This window comes from Sardina pilchardus, chromosome 10, assembly GCF_963854185.1.
Source record: "Sardina pilchardus chromosome 10, fSarPil1.1, whole genome shotgun sequence".
Classification (NCBI taxonomy): Eukaryota; Metazoa; Chordata; class Actinopteri; order Clupeiformes; family Clupeidae; genus Sardina; species Sardina pilchardus.
In genome coordinates, this window is record NC_085003.1 from 17,787,650 (window position 1) to 17,797,241 (window position 9,592).

At 39.5% G+C, this 9,592-nt stretch overlaps 1 protein-coding gene across 1 annotated transcript; it reads right to left on the reverse strand.

The window, feature by feature from the left end:
- Positions 1-1,723: 1,723 nt before the first annotated feature.
- On the reverse strand, positions 1,724-3,915 carry cdkn1cb (cyclin dependent kinase inhibitor 1Cb). The gene is made up of 3 exons (XM_062548228.1): positions 3,194-3,915; positions 2,876-2,990; positions 1,724-2,390 (listed from the first exon to the last, which is right to left on the reverse strand). The coding sequence occupies exons 1-2, from the start codon at positions 3,726-3,728 to the stop codon at positions 2,878-2,880; spliced, it is 648 nt and encodes a 215-aa protein (XP_062404212.1). The 5' UTR covers positions 3,729-3,915; the 3' UTR covers positions 1,724-2,390; positions 2,876-2,877.
- Between the last annotated feature and the right edge of the window lie 5,677 nt (positions 3,916-9,592).

The window sequence follows — 9,592 nt, forward strand, 5'->3', positions numbered from 1 at the left end:
TCCTTTAGTCGAATGAAAAGTACATTGAATGTGTATCCGCCCTCAGAATCTCTTTGCTGGATTAACCTTAATTTTGTTTTACTACTGACAAAAAGAAACTAACGAAATCTGTTAACAGGGAGTTATTCTTTATTCAGATATCAAATAGCATGTGCCCTTAAATTGACAAAGCAATAAGTCATTCATAATTCAACTTGATGGCATGAAGGTCGAGCTGAAAGGCTTTAAATAGGCCCACAGATAAACATTTCCAATGTATAAGGAACTTCATTAAAGGACCGAACATCTGTCATCTTAAACATATAAAGTACACACAATATAGAATCTCCTTCACTGACTAAGTCCTTCCCCGTGGGCTTATGGATCATAATTAGCTGGATATCTCCATAGTTTAATTATAGTTTTCCCCCATAGTCTTTTATATCAATGGATGGAGCAAACAAAGTTTATATTGTTCTGCAGTGCAGGACATTATGTGTCTGAATTAATGGATCTTGGCTATGCCTACATGGATTTGCCATATGGCAACAAAAGGGGAAGAATGGAGACGGCAAGCGCTTTGTGTTGGAAATGAGAACAAGGCAGTCAGTGGCAGAGAGCGCGCGTGTCTTGGGAGGACTCGAAGGGTTAGAGGGTCATTTACCTCAAAGTGCAACACAGTTTAGCTCGTGGTTGAAAAAAAACTTTGTCAAACAAAGTGTATTATGAAATAGTGAAAAAAAAAAAAAATTTAAACGAAATGGAACAACAGGTACAGGTACTCCGTAGAATGCGCGCAAGATCTCATGCGGATTGCCTACATCCGTTCATCAAATTAGTAAACCTGTGATTGCGTCCAACTAAGAGGCACATTTAAGTGAATGCCAGGCAATTATAGAGGTTCTCTCACTTATGGGCAGGTGGCTTATGCGACGGAGGTGGCGAGGCGTAGAGACGCGATGGTTCCGTGGGTGTAAACACTTGCGGAGAGCTCCTTTTAGAGCTCGTTGAGTGCGCAGTGACTATGGGGGTGTCCCCGTGGACAATGCGGGGTTCCAAAGGCACCTGCTGCAATTCTTTGAAGGGCTTTAAATACCAGGCCCTGCCACGCAGCTGCTTGCTGTTTGTGCACCGTCCGTGTATCCATGCAGGCCTATAAGTGCACACGCACAAAGCCACTTTAACCTCACAATGTATACCGATTGTGAGGAATGTATATACATTCATATACATTCATAATACATACATACATATATATATATATATATATATATGTATGTATGTATTACTTACATTGAGACTTAGGGAAGACACTTACATTTTACATCCAAATATTGTAGCAGTCTAAATATCACAGCAATACACCTCTGTGGATATTTAAAGCAACTCCTAAATTCCAATCCAGTTTTGTTAATTCACGGCTTTCTTACGGATAGTATTTCGAGAATAAAGGCTAACGCACTTAATGGGTTAGACTACAACCACCTTTTGAGGGTTTTTTTGTGTTTCTAGACTTTGCGTCCGTTCACATAAAGTAAAATCAAAGACATATCTAAATGTCGTCTAGTAGTCAATAGATTTGTATGCGTCTGTCTCTCTTTGTCTCTCTCTCTCACACACACACACACACACTCACACACACTCTCTCTCTCTCTCACACACACACACACACACACACACACACACACACACAGCTCCATTCAAAAATAACTAAATATAGTATAAAATGTCACAAACAGCAGCATTTTGATTTTTAAATGAAAATAGTTTTATTTGCTTCTTTTGTGGAACAAAAGTTCAGGGCAGTGATGAATAGAACGGCTCAGAAACATGATGGACCCTAACTGTCAAGTGTGCTATGAAAAAGCTACATTGATTGCAAAACACAATAAAAAATAATAATAATAATGACGACAACAATAACAATAATAATAACAATAATAATAATAATAATAATAATAAAGAAAAAAAAACTATAAAACGTCGCCCTTCAGGTAGAACAAGGCATTATGCAAATAAAATGAAACATAAATAAATTATAAGTTAAAAATAGTCTTTCAAAATATATATACAAAAGATATAGTTAACAGAAATAAAACATTTATATTGTCTTTTAAAGCTGTACACTTTTGGCCAGTGTAGACAATTTTAAAGTAATTTAGGATTGCACAGTTGTTAAACAATTTAACACTGTCAAGTGGCTGTATGCAAAGCAACCATTATGCTACATATATCTGAACGTAAGTCCTTCAGCGAGTTCCATCTCTCGCTCGACAGGCAGTCCTGAGATCCAAAAACGCCTCTGTTCGCCTCGCACAGGGCCGACGGATGATCAGACTGTCCGCCTCCGTCTCGGCATCTCGCAGACCCGAACGGCAGAAGACACTATCCAATAATTGCAGTGCAAATATCTGGGGGAAAGAGACATAGGAGATATTAATGTGCTGTCAAAATCAACCTTTGCTTATAAAATAAACATATATTTCAAGAATAGACCCCCTAAAGTAACTGGTATACAGGAAAGGCTGGTGTCTTTTTTTTAATCAATGAATCAGCCTGCACGGCCGAAGAAAAGCAAGAGTTGTGCAGCGCAAGCGTCACCATTTACTCCAGCCTTTCCCGCCAGTGTGACGCAGATTTCCCATCCCCCATTACTCCGCTAAACCTATTCACAGACCTCTCTCTCCAAACCCCCTCCTCCCTCTTATCCTTCAAGACGGGCGAAAACGCACCATCGTTAAGCCTAACTGATATGCAGCAATTGCTTATATTCCCATTAATATTTCACCATACTATTAGACAGTCACGTCAATTACTTGTTCAGAGCGTTTAATGTACTAAAACAGTAAAAAACAAAAACAACAATGATTAGTAATGACAGTTAGGAACAGCTTACCTTCAGCGAATTCTCTTGCGTGGAGTTTGCTCGATTGGGAGTGGGGTCGAAGACTGCTGGCAAACATTTTCACCTGGCTTCGCACCCATCGTTCGTCTCCTTTTCGCGTAGAAGTCTTAAGGGGAGAAAGAAAGCCAAATGAATAAATTATTAATTACATTTAACCTATTTAATGCATGCACCAGTGGTGAAGACATTTAAGCAATTATCTTATTTTGGACAGGTCGTGGTTTCCAAGCTATCCAAAGGTCTAGCCATTCGTTTCTGAAATGTTTAGGCTACGCACAAATGGGTTACGCACAAAACAAGTTAACATACCTGTGATATGTGTTGTGGTGAGATCACTGGCAGCAGATCTTTTTCGCCTGCCGTTGGGGTTGACTTTGCGAGACCTTTTCCCTGAGTTGAGCGTATCCGCACAGTTCTCCTGGTTCACTTCGCTTGAACAGGGAACACTGACTTCGGAACCAGCAAGACGGTCCTCGCAATGTACAGGTGCATCCTGAGCAGTACAGTCCAGTGGTCTCGAGTCCACGGATGTGTTGACTGGCAGAACAACTCGGCTTCGCCCAATTTGCGCAGATTCATGATAGAAAGCAGGCGATGTTTCTAACGGGCTTTCCTCCCACTCGTAATCTCCACGCAAAGGCTCGTCTCTCTCGAAATTAAAGTTCCATTTTCGCTGGTCCAATTCGGAGATTTCTCGGAGTTTGGATTTCATCTCCCGATTTAGCTCGTCGTGATCCACCGGTCCAAAGAGATTCCTACAAACGCCCGTGCGAGCGTGAAGAGGGAAGGTCCTCCTTGCCAACAACCGCTCCAAGGTGCTGGTCGAAATTTGGACGTTAGTCATGATGTCGAAATCCAACGGATAAATTATAGATATGTGGTTGATGTTCTTCTCAAAGAACACCTGGATGAGGATATCCAAGTCTACTGCTAAAAAGGACTAGGCTACTAAATGTCTTTTCTCGGGACGCGCAAGTAGCTTGGATAATGTTTAAATGTATCGCTGTTGTGCTCAAGATTCGAATTTAAAGTCCTTGACGTTTTCAGGGTTTGAACAGACACCTTGTCCTCTGCTCTCATTGGTCTGTTTATGTTCCGCCCTTGCTTGAACGTCCCGCCTCCACTTCATTTACATTGGATACGAAGCACACTCGTGATTTGTAGATGGGGGTGTTGGGTTGGGGTGATTGAAATGCTACGATAGAAACTGTTGTTGCTGCTCAAGGAACGTTTTGCTTACTACGTGTTTTTTTTCTCTGCCCATCCCCCGCCTTACTCCCCTCTTTACAACCAGACTGGCCACGTCCCGCAATAGAACACTGGTGAAAAAAAGGTCCCATGAAAACATCGAAAGATGTAGCGCCTATATTCTAAAACGCCATGGTAAACAACGCATATTTTCGGTCATGATTTAATTTGTATTAAAACACAATGATACAATAAATGTGGGAGATAGCAAGCCTCTGTCACATAAGATTGTACTATACTAAATTATCCCAAATTGCGCTGGGTAGTCTTTTCAGGATTGGAAAGACAATGAAAGGGGATAAATTGCAAGAAACTCCCTCAATAAGTTATGAATTAGTCGAATTTAGTCGTAGGCCTATTAGAAAGCAGTATGTCAGGAGTTGAAAGCAACGTCGAAACGTTGCATGATGAGAGTGTGATAGGGGCTAGAGGACATTCACGTTTTTAATTAGACAAGTCATTTAGAGTATTAGCCTAATTATATCAAAGAAGTGAAATAATCAAGAGTTATACGTCCCAATGTTACCATTTATGTAGGCTACCTTTTGAAATGTCTCTATTATTGTAGGCTATTGTAAATTACTGTTTAGCAAACTGTTCATCATGTGTCCATCAACGCTGACGCTATGAACATTTTTTATCATTAATGTGACAAATATCGTTCCAGCGTTCATTGGTTTAGTTTACAGTAGGCTACATCCACGAGCGAAGTGAAAACAGCGTGTAGGCTATTTAAAAGGACACGCCTTACGTCGGCCTGGTTGCACAATCGCACCCCCAATTGTTCAACTCGGACAAATGGTGTTTGGCCCGAAATCTGATAACTTAATGGGTCAAAATAGAAATAATTTAAACCATTGCCTAATAATGACTTGAGATAGGTTTAAATACAATCTTAGCTTACAGCTATACGCAGGGTTCCATGCCTATCAGTGTCAGTAGTCAACTTATCAACTTAGGCCTACTAACCAATTAAATATAAATTATAATAAAAACTAGTGCTAAAATTTAAACAGAAATGTGGGGCATGATAAAGAAAGACTATATAGAGCAAGCCTATTAGCATTTACCTAACTTCTGTAGATCTCCGTCTGGTATTATGGGCTTGAATTCAAATTAAAACTAATACAATGTTGCCCTCCAGTGGCCAGATTTTGTATTGACAGAGAGCCTAGCGAAAGCCTATTCGGAGTACTGGTTGATGAATGCTGTCTAATTGAGTATTCTGACAGTGCATGTGCTAACACACACACACACACACACACACACACACACACACACACACACACACACACACACACACACACACACACACACACACACAGAGAGAGAGTTTTGAGATCTGCAGTCCATGTAATATTATGATCATTATTTAAGGGTATGCACTCCATCAAACTCCATTCTGTGTGTGTGTGTGTGTGTGTGTGTGTGTGTGTGTGTGTGTGTGTGTGTGTGTGTGTGTGTGTGTGTGTGTGTGTGTGTGTGTGTGTGTGTGTGTGTGTGTGTGTGTGTGTGTGTTCACATAGCCCTGGTTCTGTAGGAAACAAAGAAAGTGATTTGGGCTGAGCCATACTTTACTTCAGCTGATCAACATGTTGCTTTGGAAGCATACAGAGATGGGGTGTAATCTTATTGGCTGATTGAGCTCAAGTATTAACAACCTTTTGTGTGAGACATGCATATTTTAGTAGTTTAGACTTAGGACAGAAAGGAGATGCCCTTAGGGCATCTATTACGACACTTCCAAACTGCTGTCTTTGAACACCCCTTCAACTCCACATGACTTTGCAAGAAATCCCTTGCTTACCACTCACTTGTTCTGTCTGTCCTCTGCACTCATCCTCTGATCATTCCTGAGTGCCTCAGGGCTGCAAGACTTGGCTTCTCTCTCTTGACTAAGGAGGAAAAGAAACTGCATACATACACAGAAATACACTAGATACCACTGATAGACACTGTCAAACAGCCTTGCAACTGATCAACTGTTACAATGTGTGTGCATGCAAGTTTTCCAGAAACATTTCCATTTATAAGTTTCATTTTTCAGCCCTGTTGCTACAATGGGCATACAATCACCATAAAACCATTCAGTCTGTGTGTGTCACATCTTAGGCTTGCATTTTAATTGACTTATAGGCCTATTGTCATTTTTGCTTACAATCATTTATCCTTGTCCGACCAACCTGCAGACCAACTTGCAGACTATTGAATTGCTGAAAATGAGGGGGGGGGAAAATGCTTCATAGATATCTGTCTTAGTGAATGTCCTGTTCTAAATTTGATCAGAATTTAGATAACTGAAGATGATGCTAAAAGACAGATTAGCTTAGGCTATTGTAACTAACTACTCAGCCTCTGCATCTAATAATTAGCATACAAAAGATGCTGTTACTGTTCATTCTTGGCAGTTATCGATATGACCCGAGGATGCACGTGCGGTTTTACAAGGTATGATTAGAGTTGGAACAGTCTTTGTTCTTGATAGCTCCTAGACTTGAAAGATTTTGGGTCAATGACCTGCCATTTTTCCTGATAATTTAGTGCAAATCAGCAAGAATGTAGTAAACATTTTTCAAATGTTCAAGTTCAAATTTGATTCCAGTGCAAATAACACTAATGGATAAACATTAAGGGCAGCAGATTTATGGAGTGTTGTATCATGATAGCAGAGAGGGTTAAAGCGGTATCTTGATAGTAATGAAGGATCTTTGATGATAGCCTATAGAGTAGCATTTATGATGTAGCCTAGTGGAATGTTAAGCTCCTATTCATGGACTTCATCAGGTCCCTTTCCACAGGTGTATTAATCAGGCACCATACAGTCTGCATTGATAATCAAGGCACGTAGTTAAAAAGGGGTGTATCTTTGGATCTAAATATGATAGAAATGTAAATGAAACAAGCTTCTCCATGTTCCCAGGCACGTGACGCTCATTTATAACATCAATTTCACTCTTAGGCAGGGAATAAGTAACACAAAGTAACACAGACGGCCTAAACTGACAATTAAAACTCTCGCATGCGCTTTGAAAGTTGAGCCAAGTTCAACACTCAGCTTGCTCAACACTATAGCCTAGTCACTAGCACTGCCCCTGCCAAATCACAGAGAACAGTCGGAAACCTGCCGCTCAAAAGTTCAAAAGGAAACGTGTACTAACTGAACTGATTCTAAAATCACTAATTTGCTGTAAAGGCTTTGACCTTTACAGGGGGGACAAAAACATACAGTCCCCTCAAGAATTATTGCCACTCTTGGTAAAGTTGACTAAAAACAGGTATATATATATATATATATATATATATATATATATATATATACAGTATATATATACACAAAAAAATCGTCTTTTGGTGATAACTTGTACTTTCACAATGAGAACAATGAGGAGAACCAACCAAACAACCTTGAAGAACTAATTCAACTAAAATAAACTAATAACTAAACTAATTTATTCTGAGAAGCAAATATACCTCATAAAGAAATAAATACTTTTAACAAAAACACCACAATTATTGACACCCTTGTACATGTATGTACTGTAATCCCTTTCCTTACCCAATAATAACAGCTCACAGTATTCTCCTATGACATCCCTTAGAAAAACAAATTTTCTCCAAATCATCTCGATTCCTAGGTCCTCACTGGTGCATTCTCCTCTTTCACTCACCCCCACTATTTTGCTGACCATATTTTAGACCAGTGGACTGATATGACAATGGCAGATGCTTGATTTTGTGTTCTGTAAACCATTTTTGCTTTGATCTGGACATATGTTTTGGTTTATTGACCCGATTGATCCAATCATGATTCATGACCCACCATGCACCTCCAAAATATTATCACAGTCTTTGGAATAAAAACAGCCCCAAGATATCACAGACCCTCCTCTATAATTCTCATAAGGCATAGGATTCGTTTCAGAGTCCCTTAGCTTTCACAATTAGCCATTTCATTGTCTTGCTAAAAACACCAATTAATGTAATTGTGCTCTCAAACTAAAGTTTGAACTTGTTAGTACCGCAAATATCCCCTAAGTTGTTTTAACTCTGGAATTCCCCTTTGAATCTAATACATTATATTATATTATATAAATGGAAATATGCTTCTGTTACATTTTGAAATTGTATAATTTGTAGTGGCGTCAGTAATTGTGAGTAGCCTAATGTTTTTGTTCCTTTTTTCAGAATAAACCCCTTTCTCATTGTTTTCATTGTGAGATTACAATATACTGTATCACCACGGGATGATTTCATATGGTAAACTTTACCCAGGGTGCCATAATTCTGGATGGTAGGCCTACAGTATTGTCACCCCCAAAAGTCAAGCCCTTTTACAACATATTTCACATATTTCAGACTATTAGTACACTATCAATTAGTACACATTTCCTTCTGAACTGGTTTTAAGTAGTGTTTGGTTGATGTTTGTTTATCATATTAGGCGACCTGGCGACCTTCACTCCAAGACTAACCTCTAAGAGTGATGTTAATGTTATAAATGAGCTTCACATGCCTGGATACGTGGGATAGCAGGCTTAGTATAGGCCTATCAGTTTTGTGTATGGAAATTTCATATTACCCAGGTCCCATGGCCCAGGACCTGGCTGACCCGAGGTCAAACTGAGAATGCATCCACATCTTAAATCAAAGCTTATGTCATGAAGAAAAAAAGTTTTAAAATATCATGCTTTTATCATTTAAGGCACATTTTTTATATGCTTAGCAGCTCTACCACTCGCCCTAGTAGTTTTGGTAGGCCTATTGCAACGTGCAGGCCTACTGTAAATTGTATTATGATGTAAACTTTCTCTGCAACATTATTTGTGGGAAAATATTTTGATGCAGGCCTATGCTAGGCAATGCAGACACACACCTCAACAGGCTACTTCAACGGTTAATCAATCTTCGAGACAACTGATCAAATATTAGCAGCGAGTAATCATCACAAGGCAAACAGTAGGCTTAGAAGTGTTGATAGTGATCTTGACTTCTAGTTTTTAAGTAACGTCTCACATGTGTCATCTGTAGGTGGCCTGAATTAAATAATTGATCTCTAGTCAGTTTGTTATTCACCTCATTATGCAAGGGTGGTGCGATGGCGAAAGACGCCCATTTAAAGCTACAGTCATGCTACACTTTAGCGGCGATAGCATGCCATTGAAATATAACTAGGCTAGCCCTGAGGGCTAGCATTTCAATATCCATGTTTTCGTTGGCACATCTTCCTTTCGAGCGTTTTTGACATAATGCAATTTCAAAGTAACTAAATACTAGCAAAGTGAAGGTGTGTGGGAATGTGGAGTAACATTACAACACTTTCCAAGGCTGTAACACTATCTGGAGGCATTTTTGAGATTCCGCAAGAATAGGCAACTTCAACTTTAAAAATCTTGGAACGGAAGAAACGGAAGTGACGAAATTCGAGCGCCGTCAAGATTTTTTTCATGACTGACAGCAAAT